This window comes from Grus americana, chromosome 3 (genome assembly GCF_028858705.1).
Source record: "Grus americana isolate bGruAme1 chromosome 3, bGruAme1.mat, whole genome shotgun sequence".
In the NCBI taxonomy this organism is placed as follows: Eukaryota; Metazoa; Chordata; class Aves; order Gruiformes; family Gruidae; genus Grus; species Grus americana.
Window position 1 is genome coordinate 68,875,852 of NC_072854.1, and position 24,323 is coordinate 68,900,174.

Sequence of the window (24,323 nt, forward strand, 5' to 3'; positions counted from 1 at the left end):
GGCTGCTTGCTCCAGGCTGGGAGCGCGATCCCTGCTGCCCCAGCACATCCCTACCACTACCCCACTTACGAAAAGGAGTCAAACCCCAAGGTTTCGTTCACTTCCCATCTTTTCTCCTTCCAGGGTGACTGAACAAAACTCACTGGAGCCTACCTCCTTTCCTGTCTTTCTGTCTGAACTGGGGGCAGCTGATGACACTGCCATGTAGAAGGCGGCAGCACTTCTTATCTCCTTGTCCCTTGTCCCTTGTCCCTTGACTAGTGGGCAGGACAAGCTAACCTTGTAGAGCCAAACTAAGTATGGAAGGGAAAATTCAGAGAAACAATATGAAACAAACAGGGTTTCCCCATAAAAATCTTCCTTCTCTACCCATAATCAACACCAGCTGAAACCCATTTAAACTGAACAGTCAGGATTGGTATGTTTAGGAAAATTCACATCATTAACATTCTCTGAAGTAAAGAAGCTAGAATTTAATATGTTTAGAGAGTACACATCTAATTACAGTCCTCCAACTTTATTTGCAGCTTTAAAAAATGCATTTAGAAAGCAGCAAAGGAAAGAGAAGGTCTGTCACCATTAAATTTTATTATTTTTCTAAACAATACCAGATGCTCATATACAAAGGAGGTCAAAGTGTCTGCTCCAAAGAACTTGGAAATCATTCTAATTTTGCCACAAACAGCAAAATGTACATTTTTTTTTCTGCAAGGACTCTCCACACTTTAGCTGCACTCATGTATACCAATACTATATATAACACATTTCTTGCATTTGGTCAAAAAGTCACGTTAAAGCTAAAGGAAGGGTAATTTGAACAAGAGAGCAGAAAAGGGTTGAAATGGCCAGTTCTTGAACTTTCAGATATCTCCAAATCTGCATTCGACTACTAGTGCAAAACCTACAGATGCACGGCAACCTTGCAAAGCAGCATATCACAGATGAACATTTTTGTTTTAAGTCAGCTTGTCCGAGGTCAGACACCTCAGAGTCTGCTGCTTCACAACGCCACTTACTGCAAGGATCACTACTTGGAATGGGAGAACGCCACTCAGTGCCCTTTGCCGCAGTTTTCTGGCAACAAACCCGTGGTAAGAGTGATGTTTGTCTTCTGTTTTTAACTTAATGTCCTTCCACGGGAGGCCAAATGTCTTAGGTAGTAGAGGGCTGGAGTGTGTGCTAGCGACTGGCACTTAGAGTCATGTTTAGAGAGTAGTTTCACATTTCTGTTCCATGACCTCTCCCTGTGCATTAAGATATTGATCCCGACCTCCTATATAATCAGTATAGACAGGTACAGATGAAGAGTGATGTGTAAAATTTTGGTGTTATTAATAAAAACTTTTATTTCTGGAAGATCCTTTAGTTAGGCAACACTCCCTTTGAAGGGTACGGATTTCAGAATTATACTCTGTTTAAATCTGTTGTGTACATTTATTTTTAATTATTTGGTATCACCAATACCCTTGATGTGTTCATTGCACAAACAGAGTCTCCAAGTGAAAACCTTATGAGCGTAAAGATACAGAAAATACAATGGAAAAGAAAAGTTAGGGATGCAAATTAATATTATTATTTTGACTAATAATACTGTAATGCGGATAGTCTAAATACCAAAGGAGAATAAGTTGGAGATAAAATTATGTCCTTGCTTTGGGGCACATGCTTCATATCGTCCAGCCTTGATGTCTTAAGTTAGGTAAAAAGGAGAGAATTTGAAACAATGAATTATGAAAGGGAAAGGCGAAAGGCAGGAAAAATGTCCCACGGAAGGGTGGTTTTGCTGCAACAAGATTGCAAGTCCACAGGGGGTAATTAAGTAGCAGACTTGTACAGTATGTCAGATGTCTAGCATCCAAACAAAATCATTTAACATTTACAGCTCAAGATTTAGCTTGCTCATATGCAAGTTTTTGTTGTTTCTTCCAAAAAGAGGAAACATACCAAAGGAAATCTTAAAGGAGAAAAATTAGCATTCAGTGTCTTGTAGCTCTTTTAATGGCTGACATAGATTTTTCTTAAACTAAACTATTGTTAGCCACTATCCAACCTGCATATTAATGAGAAAATGAATGCCTCTCTAAAAATTTCAGTTACAATGTCGCCATAAAAATCAATACATGGCTACGCACCATGAATACAGACACAAGCTTGCTTCCAACAGCACATCTTCACATTCATTATCATAAAGCTAACTGGAGAGAACTTCCACTTCTCCGTGTTAAACCTATTTTGCCACACTTTCCTGCATACCCAAGGCCATACCTGCAAAGTCACATTACTTTAAATGAATTGTGATAATACCATATGGCATATAGATCATCTATAAGAACAGCGCTTTGCTGGATGGGTAATGTGCTATGGTGCGATACCTGCCAGACACCTCAGTTAGCACAAATTCATTCAGAGGCTAAAAAGCCATGGGGAGGCTCGCACGGCGCTGGCGGGGCGGGATGCGGACGTGGCTGAGCAGGGCGGGAGCAGCCTTGTGCCCAGCCGGGATTGCGTGAGGAGGCACTGGAGTGCACGCCCTGCTGGCCACGGCTCCCCGGGGGGGCTGCCGCAGCGGAGCCCCTCTCTCAGTCATGCCACACCTGCTCCCCTGCTCCGTATTTTAGCAGGTAGGAACCCAGTCTGGCTCCCACTGAGGATGATGAAGCACTTCTGTTGCATCCAGGGCGTCCGGACTTTTATCCTCGCAGTCTCTCCTGAGCCATCACTGCCTCATCTCAGTTCATTCTCATTACGGGAGGAAACGCCACTTGGGCTAGAATACCGATGCCCTGATTAGCCGGCCGGGAGCCGTGTTGCCTGGCAGCCCATCCCTCCAGGTGGATGCCCTGTTGTCCCAACCCAGCCGAAAGATATTTTGGATTGAATGCTCCGTTGCACTGGAGCGATGGCACGTTTGAGATCTCGGCTGAGCTCTCGCACAGGGTAGCCTGCAGCCTTAACATTCCTGTCACGTGCTTTTATTTACAGGTAGCACAAATGGAAGGGAGGAAAAACAGGTCTCATCATTATTGTGGCTTGATATATGCAAATATATTCAAGACATGTCAGATCACCCACTGTGCAGAGACACCTGTAGTATTTAGGGACAACGGATGTGTTGAGTTTCTGCTTTCACCGAGAATCTTCTGGCTTATGCTGGTTTCTTTCCATTATTAAATCATGCATATTTTTTTTAATTTAATTTTCAAGACTTAACCTTGGGAAATTGCCACTCCATCCTCTTAGCACTTTCTAAGTAAGCCACATAATTTTATGGCTTGCTTCTCATAAAAGATACTTTATAACCCCTGTTACCCACCTTGTGGAGCAAAGTCAATGTTTCAGCAAGTAAAGTTACTCTTTTGAGATTTTAAAAGCCACATGATTGTGGAGTCTTCAGTTTGCTAGAATGAGCTGTGTAATTAACAAAACTGGAAATAAAACTGTATCTCCTATAGAAATTTTTTTTAATCATAAGATTCAATTACATCTAATTATCTTAGCTACCAGTGCAACTCAGTGAAATTATCAGCCAGTATACTTGAATAGCCAAGTATCTTTGATTGTTATAGTGATCAGTACATACGATTAGCAAGTAGAAGCACAGCAATCGTCTGCAATACTTAAAGCATGACCGGCTTCATAGTCTAGATCAAAAAAGCACATTTATTGATACAGACCCGACTAATGGATTAAATGGAAATATATCCCATTCCTCTAATTGAATATTTGGGACTTAATGTTTTCTCATGCAGCATCAGAAAACTCACAGCTGACAATAAGAGCTACTCCTATCTGACCCTTCTGAAATATTTTAGACTTTGAAGAACAAAAAAATAGTAAGGCAATGGGTAATATTGTACAAATGCATGCATCTATATGAATTCAGGTCCAATGACATCTATATCTAACACCTAAGTAGATTAATCCTTTTGCCTTTTAGTAGGAAAAGACTTTAAAGGAGTCTTCTTGGCCAGAATACAGATAGATATTAGCACCACTTTTGGAGTGCATCTGTGAAGGAGTCCCATATGTCTGTTCCACAAGAAAGCCAGAACTGCTACAGTAGCAACAGAAATACTCTCTTGAGAAAGGCGAACCAAAAATCACAAAAAATAAATCAAATAATTTCTTTTTAGGCTACCTGCTGATTTAAACCAGAAATGCAAAATATTTTTGTTGACATTAAAATAAATGTTGTTTTTTAATATATAACTTTCTACAGGCTTGGAAGTGGGTTTTAAGTCCTATAGTGCTGTACATCTGTGAAAGAATTGTTAGATTTTGGAGATTTCAACAGGAGGTGGTCATTACTAAGGTATGTAACATAGCTTGCATGTCTGCATAAAAAAAAGTTATGTCAATGACTTTCTTTATCTTTTATAGATAACTTCTCTATATTATGACCTCATTTTTCACTGGTAGCTTCAGCAGCTCTTCTGTCATTACCATGGTTTCAGCCAAGTATTGATTTTGGGTTTTGCATTTATTCCAATAGCAGGTCCATAAGAATATTCCATATGGGACCGAACTTGATTAACAAAGTACTAGACTTTACACCACCATAACATAAACATCTGCGCAGAGGGTCTCTCTCTTTAATGCACTGAAACCATGTTCCACTGCAGTAAATGCCAGAGATGCCCCCGACTTCAGTAGGACACGGTTTTTACTTTCAAATCTGGAGGCTTCCAAGGAGATTAAGGGTTATATTATCAGTTAGCATGACTAGTCAAAGTTTCATTAATACCACTGTAACAATTTATCCCAGTTGTAAATGTCTCTGTGTGCTACGGGCCTGTTTAAGTCACATCAGAATGGATGGGGAATGCCACTACTGAAGCAGCCGAGTCCACACGTATAAAGCCGGCAATCAGAAACAAGCTTATCTGGTGTAGGTGAAAAGCATGCCGCGTAAGTCTTGCTGCTGATTTCGCAGAGTGGCTGTGATCTAAGAATCACAGTATACTACATGTAACACATAAAACTGGCTGCTTAACTGAGATTACCTCTTAATAAAAGCATATTAGAATTGAGCTCACTGGGCTTTTTTCTTCTTGCCAAACCAAGAATAATCCCATACATGTTAATTGTGTTACATGAGAGTAAAACTGGGAAGTTATTCCAGTCCATTAAGAAATACTTGTGCACAGGCTATACTAAGATAGAAAGTTGACAAATTGTTGAATTGTTACAGCCTTTCCTCTGCCTCTTACACTCACAAAGCAAGCTGCCCCATGCTACACGCTGTCCTCATTCTCAAGCCGTTGGGCAGCAGCAGCGCTGCAACATGCAGCTTCAGCCATAATCTACAAGACATTTAAAAATTACTGTGCATCCCAATTTGCATTAACTTGTGGTTGAACTCAAGTAGAAATGAATGCAAAGTCACCTGTAGCCTAATGGAAACAAACAGTTATTCTTCTGAAGAAAAATAAAACAGGTCCTTTTACTATTGTTTAGGTAGTGACACATTCCTCTGGAGTCCTTGAACTTCACATGAAGAAACGTGGCTTTAAAATGGGACCTGGCCAATATATCTTTCTACAGTGCCCATCTGTCTCACAGCTGGAGTGGCACCCTTTCACCCTCACCTCAGCTCCCGAGGAAGACTTCTTCAGCGTTCACATACGGGTCGTCGGGGATTGGACTGCAGCCCTCTTCAAGGCCTTTGGAGCAGAGGAAAAAGCTTTCAAGGAATTGTGGCTGTTACCAAGGTTTGAATAACAAACAATACATTTTACAATGTTAATTCTACATTTTAAAATAAATGTTAACATTTTAACTTTAACAAATTTTGTGTGTGTTCTTTATGATACAGTATTAGATTGTAGTTCTGGATCCATAAGTATGCCATTACACTAAAAAACCCACAAATAATCAGAGTCATGAGCTTAGGTCAACAGCTACTGAGAAGACATGATGACTAATCCAAGATTTAAAGTCCATATCAATAGCTATAGCTCTGTCACTATCATCTAAATCTCTAACATCTATATCTATACCTAAAACATCTCTAACATCTAAATCTATACCTATAAATTTCAACAGATAGGTGGTTAAGAACTGAATTAAAACAACACTGGAAGCTATCTGCTAGCTTTGTGCCTGTATGCTTATGCTCTGATGGCACCCATCACCTGCCATCCAAATTTCTAGCTTTTCCCTTTCAGTTACTGAGATATTTTGTGGCCCCCAGAAACTTCTGCCTGAACCTTACTTCATTCCAGCAGTCTCCCTCAGCTGTATCTCCGGTGTACAAACCATGCTCCACTTTAGAAAGGTTATTGGCATTCAAATTCTGTGTCTGAGGCATCTTAATCCAAGCAAAAGGTTGATGCTTTGTTGTTGCAAGTCAGCAGCGCTCCGCTGAAGTTAATGGGGCCATCCTGACTTAGACCAACTAGGCATCTGGCGCTATACGTAATGGATTCAAACCAGGTAGCTCCTTGCAGGCAGAGCGGAGATTTTCAGTGAGGAAGAGCCCAGCATAGGATCATTTCAATCCTGATGGAGTGTGAAGGGCCTGGGACTAAAGGGACAATTTTCCCCCCTGGAAAATTGCTTTATATGAGGGAGTTATAGTAAATCTGAACAGCAAAAGGCACCTGTTTAATGCGACTTAGATGCTAAAGAACTTTGTCCTAAAAAGCTTATAGACACCATTGAGCTACAGAGGCATACTAGAAGGTGGGGGCAGAGAAGAAAGTCTGGTCCAGTCTTTGCATTATATCAGTTAATAAGAATTAGAAGTGAAAGTCGTGCCTTTGTTAAAGGCGACTGGAATGAGAAGTATGCCATTTCAGCAGAAATGGAGTAAAAATGGTCCAAAGTGATTGACAGCCAGTGTAAAGAATGAGAAAGAGAAAAATGTTATCAAACGTTGCTGGCCACAATGCAGAGTTGAAATTAACAGTGCTGTCATATATAAAGACTCTTCTTTTTAATCTTGTTAGGGTGCCTAATGCCATCATTCAGTTGCTTTCTTGCAATATATTAAAAAGAATATTTCAATACTTAAGCTAGCAATAAAGCAAAAAACAAGTCTTTTTCACAGGTTTCAATACCTAAAGATAAACACTGAATTGGTGACTATATTAAAAAATAATATACAGCAGAAACTGAGCATAAGACAGAAGCCATGTAGCAACTGAATGATAAGGTAAGGTTCTAAAAATAAAATGGGTATATCGTAATTAATAAAGGAAGACTAAAATAAAATGCACATGCATTTACACATGTAGCAAAGACAGTTGTGATTTCTGGACAATTTGAGAGATAAGACCATTTAATAGACTATTCCTGTGAAAATAATCAAGTTCCATATTATGCCTCTTTGGGATTTTGGCTCACTTAATTGCTGTTTTAGCACATTGTCCCAAAATCTAACTTCTTTTCCTGTCAGGAGTACTACATAATCATGCTGATCAGCAAATGTTTAAATTCTAAAAATAATACAAGAATCTGCTAATGTTACTTTTCCAAAACTAAATACTTTCCCTGCCTTCCCCACAAGTATAATGCTTCTTTCTAATGAAGTTGTGTAGATGGACACAAAGAGTATGGACAATCCAACCCATAGCTAGAAACCATCTATAGTCCTATTTTCCACTCATCCATTGGCAAACGCAAATGTAGTATTTTTTTGTCACTTTGCTTACTCTCTTCCTACCTTTTTCCATCCTCTCTAGATCAAATGAATGGGTTGTATAGCTCAGATTCCCTTTCTCCGCTTTCTCCTCCCTATTTCTCTGAGTTTTTGAATTTGGTTGAGTTCTCTAGCTATGGCTGAACAAGACATTGAAACCAGTGATGGGATCTCTGTCACCTAAGGATTTAGGAGCAGACTGACAAGATAAATGTCTGTAAGGAATGATTCAGAAATAATTGATCCTGTCTTATAGCACAGAGACAGATTAAAGAATCTCTTGAAATTCCTTCCAGATAATTTTTTTCTCAATCTACTAACAATAATGAGAATTGCTCCCAAGACCACATTGAACTACATAGAAAGCTTACCTGAAAGCAGTTCTTAGGCACTTTACATATATACCCTAAATTAACTGTATTTTATAGGAAGTTTTGAGTGCTCAAAAAGTACAGGCTGGGTACTAATATGAATAATACAACATACTAAAAAAAAAAAAAAAGTTTTTTTATTTATATCTGAGGCCAGGTTCCCAAATGTTATCCCTGAGTAGCTGTTTAATTTGCTACCACACTTGCAGAGCATTTGCAGTGTTGAAATAAAAATTAACCATGTGACAAGTACAAATGAAAAGGAAAATGTTTGCTAGGACTTCAGGTATACTTTAAGAAAGCAACAATAGGGTTTCAGATATGTTGTATCCCTGTATTTATGTGTGCCACCGCTTGGTGATCCCCCTTTTCCTGTTAAAACATTTAATTCTTCTTATGTCTGCATATTTGCATGTAGTATTTCAGCTGAATTTTAAAGATGATTCATGCAATAAAGAGCACAAAACAACAGAAAATCTGAAAGAAGGAAAAAACTTGTTTTTCCTAAGGACTGGGTGATAGTGAAACCATCTTCCAGAGCACTTAGGTTATTTAAAGACAGACTGGACTCCAAAGTACTGTGTGTATTTACATTCCATGTTGCTAAAGGAATGAATCTGATTATTTAATAATCTTTTTCATCTCTAATTTTGACCAAAATGAGTGCCTTAGCAGCAGCAACATTGATTATAGGAGGTACTAACATAAACAAGTGTTTCTCGTTACACATTTGGACTTTATGTCAGATACTAAGTACAGTATTATTGCCAAAAATGTATTTCTGAAATATTGGTTTTTCAGAAAGAGCTGAGAAAATAGTAGTTTCCTTGCATATGATGGCCTCTTTCCTGCTTTCTCTTTTATTACTTTAACACATATAGAGAATTTTTCAAAATAATTAATATAATCTGTTCCTCTTTACTTTGATATCTACAATATAGAAAATAAAGCTCTAAACCAGGATGCTTTTCAGTAATTCATGATTAAATATGCAAATTCTGCAGCTAAATTTGGACATGCAATTATATGACTAATCACATTTCAGAAAGCCAGAAAATTGCAATTGCATGCTTAAATAGATGGCCAGGCCCCAAACCCACATGGGTGCTCTTGTTCTCTCATTTCAGAAAAAACAGTTGCTTTGCTATTAAATGGCACCCACTGAAAATTAAATGTGTTAGTACGAGTAATTTGTGTGCCAGCTTAGACGTGTCTTTTCTTTTTTACCTTAGCAGAAGTTCAGTTTTGAAAATATGTAGCCCAACAAATTTTAACCTTTCTGTCATTTTATATGTTGCTGACCCTTGTCTCGTTGCTGTAGAGTGGCCGTGGATGGACCATACGGATCTGCAACCACAGGCGTCTTTCGCTACCGAGTGAGCGTGTGCATTGCAGCAGGAATCGGAGTCACGCCGTTTGCCTCTATTTTAAAATCCATTTGGTACAAATGCTGCAACCCTGACACAGTACTGGTGCTGCAGAAGGTAGGTGGGAAAGTTTATCGCTCCGTCAAGAAGGCCCACAAATGAGCTTATTTTGCCAGGTTAGAGAGACAATTCAGAGCTAGAGACTCACTTGAGAGCTTTAACTCCCTCTCAGAAGCAGTTACTGGCTCTGCGGCCGCCTCAGGAGCTGTTGTTGGGGTAGAGTCTCAAATTCACTGTTATTTCCAGAGGAAGAAGGTATCCCTAGCCACAGTGGTTTTAGTAAAAGCTGAAGAATCAAATTTTCAATAGCAACTGCAGATAAATATGGAATGTGTTTCATACCTAGACAGATAGTTAGAGAGCTAGAAGAGACATTTGTCCTCGTTCCTATAAAAAAAAAAAAATAAAAAAAAAATTGCAAGGTCATCTCAGACAGAAGTGAAGGACAGCACTTGCTCCTTGTCCAGCTGCACGTTTCATGAGGGCCCTTTGGCTGCTTGTCCTGGTCCAGAATGCTGCATTCAGCAACCATTAGCTGCTTTTCTCACCTTGCAAAATCAGGATATTAGCCAGCATAGAAGGAATAAAAAAGGCACTTAAGCTCTGGTTGAGATGCATATATCAAGATGCATATTACTGCCTCAAACCACTTTAATTATTTTGTTGAAAAAATATATTGGGGTCTGTAAGGCATGGATGGCACCAATTAAGTTAACATACTCTAACCTGTTATACATCTTCTGCTAAGGATACGTGAGGCAGCACTGGGGGAGGACAGGTGAGGAAGAGATAATGGGTGAAGTAGGGTGAGGGATAAGAAGGTAACGGAGAAAAAAAAATCAGCATTAAACATTCTCTTCCCTGTCCATCATGGCAAGTGGTATTTTCCAAAGTAAAAGTTGAATCAGGAACTGTTCAACATTTCACATTTAAGGACAGATGTTGAAATTGCATTGGAACGGACAGATCTCTGAGAGGGTCAGTACATACGGAGCTGACTGCAGGACCAAGGGGCTGATCTTTTTAAATGAAAGAGTGTTAAAACTGGCATCTTAATGACAAGCTGCCACTGAAAAAGCATCTGGGATTTTAGTAACTGAGGAGTTGAGGACAGGTTCAAATTGCCAGGAGGGATCTTTGAGGCAGAAAAAGCACTGAGAAGGGAGGGAAATAAAAATGAAAATATATGCTAGATGTGAAAAGAAGTGTATTTGCAAACACTCCAAAATGATCCTTTCCACTGGAAGGAGAGCTACATATGTATATACACATTATATATATACACTATATATTTTCTAGAGGTATACAAGTAAAATTGTTATTATTGTCATTGCTGTTATTATATTAAGGGGAAAAGAACAGAATTTAACTATGCAGTGAGTAGAGTAGAGTAGAGTAGAGTAGAGTAGAGTAGAGTATACCTCAGGGTGTTCATCCATAGCTTAGGTTGAATCTTGGGTGAGTGTGCCTGCCTTCTGCCATGGTTTTCTGCTATAGAGTTCAATTTTTGTGAATTCCTGTGAAATACAAAAGTATCATGATTTCTATATGTTCTTTCTCTATATTTTGGCTTCCTTACTGGTGCAGTGGGAATAGTGATGCTTATTTTTCACAGGTGTTATGAGGCTAAACTTCATTGGTGTTTGTAAAATATTTTGAAAGCCTGGCTGAAAGCTGCTGGGGAAGTTCACAGCATTGCTTAAAAAATTTAGCAGTCATCTTAGTGAGAACGATTAATCTCAGGGTAGCTCCACATTTTTTTCCATTGGTTAAAAGCTTCCACTTGTGGTATAATTACAAATAATTTAATCTTCCTCAAAGTATTCAGCACTCTCTTTCTGCCATGATGAGTACCATAGAAATGTCTATTAAGGAAATAAATAAGAGGTTTTTCTTTTTTTAACAACTTCGTTTTGATTTGAGTACAGCTATCATTACGCTTATTGAACTAATATTTCTTAGTGTTGCCCACATACGGTTGAGATATAAATACTCATAGCTTCCATAATGTCTGCAGCTGTATAATTTAAAAAACCCAGCAAATCAAAAGGAGTACACATTTATCTAATTGATTCTTCACAATTAAATAGCCTCAGAGCCTTCATTTCCCTATCATTTTTTTTTGCAATGAGGAAGGGCGCTACCACTAGTCATGGCTAGAAAGTTTCTACTGGCTTTAGTTATGCATAAAATGATCTTTTTTTCACATTAGTGGTCTCATTTTTCAGATCAATTGCTGCTAAAATTAATAAAATTGTACTGATCCATCAGATGATAATATTAGCAAACATCCACTTTCTCTTTTACCCTACTTAAGGACATAAGAAAGGTCCTACTGAGTGTCACCAAGGGTCCATATTGCCCAATATCCTGTCTCCAACAGCGACTGTTCATGAATGCCGAGGGAAAAGTATACAGACCAGAAAATCATATGGCAATATGTCTTTAGTGGACACCTTCTTGCCTTTGGGCAACTTGCAGTTCAGTAATGTCTTGACACAAGAGCTGCATCTCTCTGTTTAATATCCCTTAGTAGATTTTTTTTCCATTGATTTGTCTAATTGCTTTTCGAAGCCATGTAGACCTTTGACAGCCACAGCAAGTCGTAGCAGTAAGTTCAGCTACATACAGTGTGGAAAACAAAAACACCCTCTTCCATTTGCTTTAAGACTGACCGTCCCTGCCTGAGATAACCTTCTCCTTCAAGCTCTACCCCAGCTCACAGCCTTCTCTGCAAAATATCTTCTCCCAAAGACCTAAAAACACTGGGCTCTTTTTGCTGTCAAATGTCACCGTCTTTCTGAGCTGTGTTTGAGAACAGTTTAGGCTTCTTGCTTCAAAATTAGGGGTATGAATTCAAGCCTTGCCCTGCGTTTATACGAAAGGCTGCTTGCTGCCGCCCTAGCTGTAAGTCGGTGCCTCGTGCAGGCTGCCAAACCCCAGTTCTCTGCATGAGGGTTTTGCAGGGACTAGTCACGCATGTCTAAGAGGGAGCAGCAAGAGTCAGGGATGAAGATGCCTCCCTGGGCATCCCCCGCTTCATCACCTTTGGTGAAAAGCTGGCTTTGCCCAGAGCTGCAGCTCCACCTCTCTCTTCAGGGAGCAGGGAGAAACAGACGGATGGTCATCAATAGATAATTATTAATGACTTTCTGCATGATGGAAGCTGATTTACAAAATACGTTCTTTCACCTTACAGGAAAGTGGTATCGGAGCTCTTGCTCCTGTCGTACAAAATTCAGGATGTGGGAAAGTGAATGATAAATATGCATGCATTGCAAGGGAGCAGAGTATTACAGAACTAAGCGACTACTCAAACCCCTGCATTACAGATCTGATTAATAGCAATACTGCATCTAACTCAATTTGCAAAAAGAGCACTTGGAAAATTTAAGACAGTTTACTTGGGCAAGCCATCAAGCTGATGAATGTAGTCGACAGGGGTAGGGTGGGTGGAGACTAATGAAACATAAATCTGTAACAGATTTTTAAGGGTCCTAAATAATTGCAGTCAGTTAATAGTATGAGGCTTACAAGAAAAAAAAAAGGATTCAGAATAATTGTTTAATTATAGAAATGTACTGATGCTGGCTTTATTCTACAGTTTTAATAAGGATTAATTTTTTGTGCATTTATTTTATTTTAATTATACATGTAATATGTTGTGTTATGATATGGGCAGTCAGTGTAAAGAAAGGAAGACTTCTTTGTAAACACCATTTATTTAAACATATTATACTAGAAGTCCTCTTTGATCTAAGGGAAAAGGAGACCTTTTACCCATAGGCCATCCTTCTTCACTACCTCTTTTCTTATAATCATAGCAAAAAATACTTCTTATAATGACAGTCTGTCTTCATTACCAAATGCTCTCCACCTCTAACATGTAAAAATTAGAGGCAGTGCAATGGGTACCACTTCAGTGGAACCACACCAGGGATGAGTTTAAGAAATTTCTGCAGCTTCAGAAAGCTACATCCTTTCTCGAGAGGACTGTGCCAGAGGTGGCTTCACCCAATTCGGTTGGACTCGCTGCCTCTGTGACAGCTAGTTCTGCAACCAGCTAAAAGCACTCCTTCAAGCTCCATAGCCTGATATTCTGGAAACCAGTCCCCCATTTCCAAGACCACATCGTCTCAACTCATCGGCTAGCTTTTCTTCCTCCTTCCCCAAATGCGCTTGGTTCCCTGTCCTGCCCACATGCTCCCAGTTGCTGCCCCATGCACAAATTCATCGTTCATTTAGAAGCACGTGCCTCCTCTCCACATAGGTGTACTAGATATACATTTCCATAACATGAACTACTGAAAAGACTTGAGAAATAAGATAATCAAGTAGAGGCTGGGTGAAGAAATTTCTCACTACAAATCAACAGCCATGGCGTGATACAGACTGACAGCACTCAGTGGCCTGATCTTTGAGGTGCTGAGCATGTAGAACAAGTGGGGACTTCAGGATTCAGGCACAAAAAACCTACATAAAGGTTAAGGCTATAAATCTTATCTAGTTTTGGTAATCTAAAATAATGCTGCTGTTGGTCACAAAAATTAAATGCTATAAAGTCAGTGGTCTTACTTTTCCCTCATAACCTAGGCCAGTGCAAATCTGCAGCAACCCCCCTGTAAAGCAATGAGGTTATATTTAAGGCAAAACATTGAAACAGAAGGGGCAAAAGCAAACAGCCAAGATGGGTGGTACTAAAGTTCTGCAGACAGCCCTATTCCTAGGCTGTAAAAATACCCTACTTAACTCTGAATGCCTTATCTCTGTTTCCTGGGATCATACTTCATTTATATTTCTTACAGAAACCACAGATGGTCCCTTACAGTACATTCAGATCTAGGAAACATCTCAAATTACTGTTACTCTCTTCCACCAAATCTCCAGTGAAGCATGGTGTTACCACATTTTTCTCCCACCACCTTACCAGAAGTCCCACAACCTAGTATATTAAATCTTTGGGAAATGTCTTTATAGCTTTTCTGGTTTCTTCTCTGATTTTTCACTTCAGAAGTGTCCAATATGTATCTTTATCTCATTGATCCTATGGAAAAGGGCTACAATTTCCAAATCATCAGAGCTCCCACAATGATTGCCTTGGGGACAGACCATCTATATTACCTTTGATGTTGAGGTATAATAAAAGACAGAGGGGCTGATGAGCACAAAGACAGATGGGTTGGAGGAAATGAAGGGATTTTGCAATAAAATAAAAATCACAGTCACAATAAAACATGTTCCAACTATCTCTTTGTTATAAGTTTATGCATTGTCCTCCATGCCGTTCCTTCTTCATCTGAAATTGTATATTTTTAGGCTTCCTCCATCTTTGTAAATTATTTCTTTGGAGGCACTATAAAAATAATTACATTCAAAATTACATTGCCCACAGAGGCCTATTTGAGGTCTGGCGCCCTCTGTTCAAAGATAATGATGGATTGTGTGGCAAGGGCTACAGAACTCGAGTTATAAGAATTGCAGTCAGATTTTTCTGATAATTGTGTTTCTGCCGGGCATCACGGTAGTGCCTGGGCAGACACCCAGGGAACGTCAGACATTCATCCCCTGGGTGGTGCAGGAACTCCCAGTCTAGTCATCTACACAGCTGGACAGGCTTGAGACGAGGGACTGAGCTGCAACCAGGGGATGGGCTGTACTCCCAACCCCCTTCGCAGCACAACATTGGTGGAGGAGGTGTCCAGGTGGGAATTTACAGCTGTCCTGAAGACTTCCTAAGGCAGCTCCTGCTCTGCCTAGGCCAACTGTGTGTCTCGGTGTGTTGATTAAGATCCTGGGAAGGGAAACTCACCCGTCCCGAGACTGCCCAGGCAGTTCCTCCTGCAAAATTCATTAACTTGTACATAGATAAGACATTTGCAAATGGTCAGCAGAAACTGTTCTTGCAGAAGTGGTCACACAGGACAGTCTTTTATAGTCAGTTAATTAGTTAGATGACGCTTTGCATTTAGTTAAGACATAGATCACAATAGGTCACTACAGACCATGCACATGCTGGAGTGGTCACAATGGTGACCTGGGCCAGCTGGCTATAAGAACTGAGCAGAAAAAGAAGTTTGGGGAATCCCACCTGATCCAGCTGAAGATGCCACAGCAAGGACTCTTGAAATAGAAGTTATCATCATCATATGGACAGTGACTAACCATCTTGTTTGGAAGATTTTATTCCCTATGCAAGCATTACCCTATGCCATGATCCTAATAAAATAGTGGGGGTTTTTTGGTTTTTTTGTTTGTTTTTTTTTTTAAACAAAGTCTCTGCTCTGTTTGTGACTGACTGCAGTAGAGGAGGAACAGACAGAAATAAGCCATAGGAATGATTAAAAGATGGAGAATTAGCCTCTCAGTGACAGATCCCAGGAATTTTTGGTTTACCATAGAGAGGATTATAGGATGACTTGATCCCAGCCTCTTATTTCTACCTGGGAGAAAAAACCCAACACTTTAATAACAGTGTCTCCAATCCAATAGACAACTAAACCAAGATCCACCATATGGGAGATGAAGCTGGAGCAATCTGGATGAGAAACTGTAAGTTTTTCACTGGGAGGAGGTTTTCAACCAATAGAAAACCAGTCATGGGATAGTGGTTCATTTTACCCCTTTGGCAACTTTAAAATTACAGTTTATCTAGAAATTATATGCTCCAATTTAAACAAAAAATACATTATAAAAGAAGTAGGAGTGTTCTGTGGCCTGTATCTGACTTGAAGAACATAACTGTATCTTTTGACCACATCAACTGTTAACCTATGGCATAAGATCTTGAGAAACAGGAATTCCTTGCTTCAGTGCTGAATGAAACTGAAATTCCATTTTGAACATAACTGAAAATAAATAAAAAAATTCAAATAATAATCATGTTATTTGCAAGAAATGCAGGGTTAGGTGTTGTGTTAGGTTAGTCAAAGTTGAGATGCACTGGCAGGGGGAGATGGGGAACTTGTACATTGCCTATCTTCACCTGCACATTAATATATTCACTCAATGTTTAAGAAGAAAATGAAATTTTTAAAAGATAGAAACTCCATCATCAAAATGATATGTAATTATGTTTAAATTTACAGTGGAAAAGAGTTACACACTATGTGGTTAATGAGTTGAGCCAATCATTAGGAAGTTTTACAGTAAGTTTGCTTCTTGTTAAATCTCTTTACTTTTATCTGACAGGTTTATTTTTACTGGATTTGTCGAGACCCATCAGCATTTGAGTGGTTTGCTGATCTTCTGTTCCATTTGGAAACAAAAATGGCTGAAAAAGGGAAAAATGGTTTTCTAAGTTATCATATATTTCTTACTAGCTGGGATGAAAATCAGGTAATAATGAAACTCTTACGAGTTTGAGTTAATGTACCTTGCTTTTCCAGTATGGTAACATATGGAACAGGAACAGCTGAATAAATGATGGATGAAGCAGAGAGACAAAGAACTGTAAATATAAAGACACCAAGCCGTCTGTTTCCATCTCACATTTAGGAAAACAGGAATGAAGAAATCGAGCCAGTGATCCTTCCAGTCTTCTGTCTTGGCTTGGGCAGTGCTGATTGCCAGGTGTTTTGCAGAAAGTGCAGAGACCCTTTCAGGAGCTTGTAAAGGGACATTTTGTCCATGTCTTTGAAACGGAGGGTTGTAGAAGTGTTGAGGTTTTTTACTCTTATTATTTAGTATATTTTTTGCTGTTCAGTACAATTTTGAACCCTGCTGTGCTTAGAACATTTTGGCAACAAACTCTACAGACTATTTCATGTTGTTCGAAAATATATTTTCTCTACTTCAAATTTGCCATCTTACAATTTCATTGGATAATCCCAACTTGAGGCACTTAATCCTTAGACTGGGTCTATTTTTATTCAACTTCTTAAGTCTTTACCTAGCCCCACATGAGTTTATTTTCTCTCCCTCTTATTTTTAATGGATCACTCATATGACAATTTAATCAGTTAGGCACCTGCCAGAACAGCTCTCACAGGAAAGTCTTTGCTCTACTGTTTTATTTCCTGCTGTCTCTGTTGAATGAAGGACTGTCTAGTAGAGATTAAAAAATAGATTTCATAGAGCTTTTCCCTTCCTGCCTCTGCTGCCACAAAAAAACCATTGTTTCTTTCTGCTTTCCTTAGGGCTTCTGTCAAGTAATGAGGTATGTGCATAAAGCTTTATTCAGAAAAATCTACTCCCACCGTGAAGTATATGGCAGTCATAGAAACTACCACTGTGCATTAGCAATATCACAGGGTATTACCTAAAACCTGTTTTGAAAGAAGCTATTGAGGAACCTAACAAAACACAAAGTTGTCCTCATCTCTCAACTGTCATCATCCCACGTCCCTCTTGGGCAAACATTAGGCCAGAAGTCAGGTAGGGAGACAACTCTTCTTGCTGGGATGTCTGACTCTTCACTCATGTGCCCTGCGTTTTCTGAAGTGCCTCCTTCTTCTTTTCAAACGCCGTGGTCCAGCCTCCTGTCAGCACGGCCTCATTATCCTGTGCTGCTGGATAGGTGACAGAGGAGCACCCCTGAAGCTGTGCTGCCTTCCTGCCTACACTGGTACTGCTCTTGCTCCTGGAGCTCCCCAGCATCCCACCTCTAAAGAGCTGTGGGGGAAGAGGATTGCTTTTCAGTGGCTGCTTCTCCTACTCTGACCAAGCCCAGGGAGCTGTGCTGGGTAACAGCTCCTCCTTCTTCAGACATCCACAAAGCTACCTTATCTTACAGGTTTTACTCATCTTTAGTAAATTCCAGTTCATCGCTCCTCAAGATTTGAGCTTCAGCACCAGTAATATTTGGAAGATGCTTTACTTTACTTATCCCTTAGCAAACAACAAAACCAATATTCTCCCCATTCTCTCCCTGTCTCACCATATAGATGACCAGTAGTCAGGTGAAGTTGAACCCAAGCAGGATGGGCAATTTACAACTTCTAGTGCATCCTTCACTACTGGCAGGTGTTTACTCCTCAGACATAACATTTGTGCAATGCTTTGAGCTCTTTGTAGATTCATGTTGGCATCAGATAGTCAAACAGATATGGCACATGTCTGCCTCTGCTTGGACAAGAAATCACATTTCAGCCTATTGCTCCTTGCAATGACCCCGAGACTCCTAGGCAACTTTAATGCTGTGAGCTATACCAAGGGCTAACACTAACAATCCTGGAAAAGTTCCACTTAATGTGAACAGAAATAGTCCATCTGCTCAGTGGCACAATTTTGTTGTAATGAATTAAAAAATCCTGCAGTTCCCCACTTCCCACTCCCACCAAACACTTTAAGTTCTTTCTTAGACTTTTCCAAGTCCTCCATGACATTGGCCCTAACTAAGAAGAAGAATCTTTTAGAAACATGACCTCTTGTGACAACTGTGCTTGACCAGAATAATTGAGTTGTTAAGCAACACGGAAGACTCATTAGCACGAGGAATATACAATATTCCCGGGAAATGGATCTAAATTTCAGCAACCGATTCTGCAAGAGATGATAATGATGTCTAATTCATGCTAGGGCCTGAACTAAATGCAAAGCCCATTTTTTAACTTAGCTTTCCTCTGGTAATTTCTTGACAGTGATAGTAACGATGCTAGTCTGTAGTGAAAACAAGTGTATTACTCCTACACAACAGCAGCACAATTAGGAGAGAGGGTGGTTTTGTTTTTAAATGCACCTGGGAAGTACTCAGATAGCATGGTAATGGGTGTAGCATAGGAGCTGTGAGACAGTACATGCCCATGAAAATCAGGATTTGTTTTCTTGGCACTCAGAGCTGTGCAGCTTCACCTGAGCTGATCCACTTTCTGCACCTGCCTCCACCTGAGGAGAATCATAGAATCATAGAATGGTTTGGGTTGGAAGGGACCTTAAAGATCATCTAGTTCCAACCCCCCTGCCATGGGCAGGGACACCCTCCACTAGACCACGTTGCCCAAAGCCCCATCCAGCCTGGTCTTGAACACTTCCAGGGATGGGGCATCCACAACCTCTCTGGGTTGAGTGCCTCATCACTCTCACAGTGAAGAATTTCTTCCTAGCATCTAATCTAAATCTACTCTCTTTCAGCTTAAGGCCATCACCCCTTGTGCTATCACTACACTCCCTGATAAACAGTCCCTCTCCAGCTTTCCTGTAGGCCCCTTCAGGTACTGGTAAGCCGCAATTAGATCTCCCTGGAGCCTTCTCTTCTCCAGGCTGAACAACCCCAGCTCTCTCAGCCTGTCCTCATAGGAGAGGTGCTCCAGCCCTCTGATCATCTTTGTGGCCCTCCTCTGGACTCGCTCCAGCAGCTCCATGTCTTTCTTGTACTGGAGACCCCAGAGCTGGACGCAGTACTCCAGGTGGCATCTCATGACAGCAGAGTAGAATCACCTCCCTCGACCTGCTGGTCACACCTCTTTTGATGCAGCCCAGGACACGGTTGGCTTTCTGGGCTGCAAGCGCACACTGCCGGCTCATGTTGGGCTTCTCATCAATCAGTACCCCCAAGTCCTTCTCCTCAGGGCTGCTTTCAATCCATTCCTCGCCCAGCCTGTAGTTGTGCTTGGGATTGCCCTGACCCAGGTGCAGGACCTTGCACTTGGTCTTGTTGAACTTCATACGGTTCGCACGGTCCTGCCTGTCAAGCCTGTCAAGGTCCCTCTGGATGGCATCCCTTCCCTCCAGAGTATCAACTGCACCACGCAGCTTGGTGTCATCAGCAAATTTGCTCAGGGTGCACTCGATCCACTGTCCATGTCGTTGACAATACCTTTTATCACCGACATACCTATAGAAGCTTTTCTTGTTGTCCTTGATGTTCCTGGCCAAATTTAATTCTATCAGGGCTTTGGCTTTCCTAGCCTGATCCCTGGCTGCTCAGACAATTTCTCTGTATTACTCCCAGGCTACCTGTCCTTGCTTCCACCATCTGCAGGCTTCCTTTTTGTGCTTGAGTTTGTCCAGAAGCTCCTTGTTCATCCATGCAGGCCTCCTGGCATTTTTGCCTGACTTCCTCTTTGTTGGGATGTGTCGCTTCTGAGCTTGGAGGAGGTGACCCTTGAATACCAACCAGCTTTCTTGGGCCCCTCTTCTCTCCAGGGCTTTATCCTTTGGTTCTCTACCTAGCAGGTCCCTGCAGAGGCCAAAGTCTGCTCTCCTCAAGTCCAGGGTAGTGAGCTTGCTGTGCACCCTCCTCACTGCCCTGAGGATCTGAGAAGAGTCAAATCACTCACGGTTTTACCCCTGCCGAGCTCTTACATGCACTGTCTTTTCCATTCAGCAGCAGAATTCTCTGGACTTAGTTAAGGTGCATGTAATTGCTAAAATTTATTGTGAAACTCTGTTATAGTACATTTTGTTCCCTTTTCTAAACTCCAGCTTGGACTTTATAATGGTGACTGTCACTTCAGGATCTGCAATGAAGGAACTGTAGGGTGCAATTGAAAGACTGAGAAGAGGTTTAGGAATCTAAGACCTGCCTGTGAAAGGACTGAGGCACTCAGGCCCAGGCCAGTAAGGACAGGTATTTAATCCCACCTCATTTCAAACATTTCATCTCAAGAAGGTGAACTCTGAGGTCTTGGGCACTTTTGGAAGTGCTTTTTATACTTCTAGTCATTTTGTGAACTCTTGAGTACTCCTCTCCTCTCCTCTCCTCTCCTCTCCTCTCCTCTCCTCTCCTCTCCTCTCCTCTCCTCCTTCCATTTGACAATTACACAGATTCCTTTCCCTCATTAATACTTCTGCCTTTCACCACGAAGCACCATTATTGCTTTCTCCTCTTACTTGGAGTATACGTTGTTGACTCTAAAATTATTATCTTGTAAATTTGCCTTTAGGCTACTCACATAGCCCTACATTATGATGACAAGATGGATGTAATTACTGGTTTGAGACAGAAGACCTGCTATGGAAGGCCAAACTGGGAAAATGAGTTCAAGCAACTAGCCGAAAACCATCCTAGGTAAGGCAGGCTGGCTTCTAACCTTGTTAGGTAACTCTTCTCTCAGCATAAACAGTGGGAGAAGGGGAGGGCAAACCTTTCTAAATGACCCTTTTAAAATAATTTAGTTTTTTTGCTGCGTGGAAAGAAGATTTATGCTTAATGAAGCTTTTAATGAAGAAATCTCGGAAAGAGAATGCCAATAAAATCTAATTTTTGGACAAGAAAATCTAATATTTAGAAGTATTTCAATATCCTGGCCTTTGTCCAGATATAATTGAAACACACAATCCAATTACTGTTCTGCACAAAGGACAAAGTAGCATTAATTTCCCTTGAAGATGGTTATTAAAGAGATAAACTGTGATTTTTTTCTTATGATGTCAAGGATATGTTTGTTCCCCTAACATATTTGGCTACTCTTGCAAGACTATGCTGTTCTGTTATTAGTTCATCTCTGCTGGCAAAGACAGTTCATTTGAACTTGGTGGATTTGCTAGTAGTCTGAGAAAAGCTTCTTTGTTCCTGAAAGCCTTTGAAGCAAGAATTTGAAATATTTTGTGTTCAGCAGTAGAAAATTCCAGAATCTTTGTGACTCTCTCTGATTTCCAAACATTTACCTGCTAATGCAAAATAAAGGCTTGCACTTGGGAGACAGAGATACAAAAAGAAAAAGAAGAAAAATTTTTTTAAAGATGAAAAAGACCCAAGAAAAAGCTGAAAGGGAGGTGATCAAAGAGAATACAGTAAGCTACAAGAATACCATAAAATTGCAAAAATAACAGTCACAGAGAAAGCACTTGATGGAGGTCAAAATAAATACAATCAGGAAATATGAAAGATTAAAAATAGAAAAAGGCCAAGAGTAGAAAATATGATTTTTGAAAGACTTTATGGGGATTCTACTGCATAAACAGAGGTTTTAAAGTTATAGTTGGAACATTATTTTTTGTTACTTTTTTTAAGTACAACTGAGAAAAATCTGTTTTTCTGATACTCAGGGAAGGAGATGGGCATTAACTTTCTATACTGAATCTTGTGGTATTTCCTTAGAAAGTCAGTGCTAAAGTGACAGAAAAATCTGCATTTGCTTCTGAACCTAGATGCCTAGATGTTTATTGTCAATGTTGAACCTTTTAAAGAAAACCTTGCCTGAAATAAGCATTCCTTATGAGAAAAAAATACTCCACTTTTTCTTGCTCTGAGTTACAGAAAGTTCAAGAGGCAAATAAAAAGAGTTTCTATTGTGTAATGGAACAATCAGGTTTTACAACTGACTAAATTTTGTGTCCCAGCACCCAAAGTCCATGGACTTTCCCTTGGCTGCAGCAGTGTCTTTTAGCTGATTAGCAGGAATATACCACTCCAGGTTCAACCTAGCGCAACTGAGCACCAGAGCAATATGGGCGCTACTTCTAGGGACTGTGGTTTGGGCATCCAAACCATATCTCCAGCACCTCCTTTACAGGAGCAAACTTTTTGAAACTCATGCTGTCACTTGTCACTTGCACTGTGTTTACAGAGATTGAGCTTTTCCCAGCAGCACAGCATGTGTGTGTATCTGTGTGTACATATATACATTTTAAAGCAATATGTGCTGTGTACTTAGAAGCACACTCTTTAAGGCACTTCGCAGCAAGTAACCAGGTTTCCAGCTCCCTGTAACAGACTTGGGCACTCAGGAACACAATTCCGTGTTACATTGGTCGTGTTCTTATTTTAAAAGAACTACCTACTTAGACATTTTGTTATTAAATCAGCCATTTAACATTTTTCCATAGGCAGAAAAGTGTTAAAATGAGGGGAAAAAATAAAAAAGAAGAAAACTCAGAAGTAGCTGAGAATTTTGTGCATTTTTTAGAAAAAAAAAAATTAACTTGGCTGGAGAAAAAGCATTGAAAATTTTCAGCCCAAGCAGTGTGTTTGCTTCTCTGGTTAAAAAAAGCAATGAAGATCAAAACCAAAGAACTACCATCTAAAATAGTTTGTGACCTGTAATACAGCAATTCAAATAAATAATGCAATAAGACATAATAAACACTAAAGCATTAAAATAATTATACTGTAATACTTTGTGACAGTAACACAATTTTTTTCAAATGTATTTCTCAAAAAGCCATTTCAAAAGATGCAAAGCTGAAGTCAGCTAAACGGTACAGTTTATCCATTTACTCTGCTACTCTCATGTTTGTGTTGTTATTGCAATTACAGCAACAGTATTGGAGTATTCTTCTGTGGACCCAAGACTCTCTCTAAGATCCTTCAAAAGACATGCAACTCATATTCATCAGTTGATCCAAGAGGAGTTCAGTTTCACTATAACAAAGAAAGTTTCTAGGCTGTACTTCTTAACTGTATAATAGGTATTATCAAATGATGTATTTTTTCCTCACCTTCTCCTGTCCTCTACTCATTCTGCAGCATTCAGGTTGGATATTAGGAGTTGTAAATTGAAGTAGGTGCATTGACTTCAGTGGAAAAATGCCATCCTATGCCAACTAAAGATTGGACCCCATTCTTTGCCATCCTATGTCAAATAAAGATTTGGACCCCATCCTTAGTCTTGCCTTCAAAGAACTGAAGAGCTGATTCTCCATTGCTTACTTAATGATGTTGTGAATCCATCTATGTCTGTGTGAAAACAAGCACAAACGACTAACCTTTGAGGAAAAAGGCGTGAGTAAAACAGACATTTAGAACTGTACCTCATTGTTGTGTGTGATCAAAATACTACCACAGGCAATACTCATATTCCTGCTGTTTAGATCATGCCCAGCCATTCAAAGCATTTTCCTTCCTGGTGTTCTGATTTTGCACTCCTTATAGCCTCCCACTGCGCACACTTCCACATCCACATCACCTTTTGAGCCGTAGCAATATTGTTTATATACACACTGCCCAACAAATTCCTTTTGCCCTGCCAAGCTATGCACCATTTAAACCTGCCATTTCTGCAG

General features: G+C 40.0%; 1 protein-coding gene across 1 annotated transcript in view; it reads left to right on the plus strand.

Annotated features, from left to right (window-relative positions):
- The window catches only part of NOX3 (NADPH oxidase 3), a 40,994-nt gene extending 17,290 nt beyond the window's left edge, over window positions 1-23,704 (plus strand). The window contains exons 7-13 of the mRNA XM_054821406.1: window positions 962-1,091; window positions 4,220-4,312; window positions 5,458-5,711; window positions 9,335-9,497; window positions 16,629-16,775; window positions 21,263-21,387; window positions 23,578-23,704. Of these exons, the coding sequence (XP_054677381.1) occupies window positions 962-1,091; window positions 4,220-4,312; window positions 5,458-5,711; window positions 9,335-9,497; window positions 16,629-16,775; window positions 21,263-21,387; window positions 23,578-23,704 (1,039 nt within the window). The remainder of the gene's footprint in view (window positions 1-961; window positions 1,092-4,219; window positions 4,313-5,457; window positions 5,712-9,334; window positions 9,498-16,628; window positions 16,776-21,262; window positions 21,388-23,577) is intronic.
- Window positions 23,705-24,323: the final 619 nt, after the last annotated feature.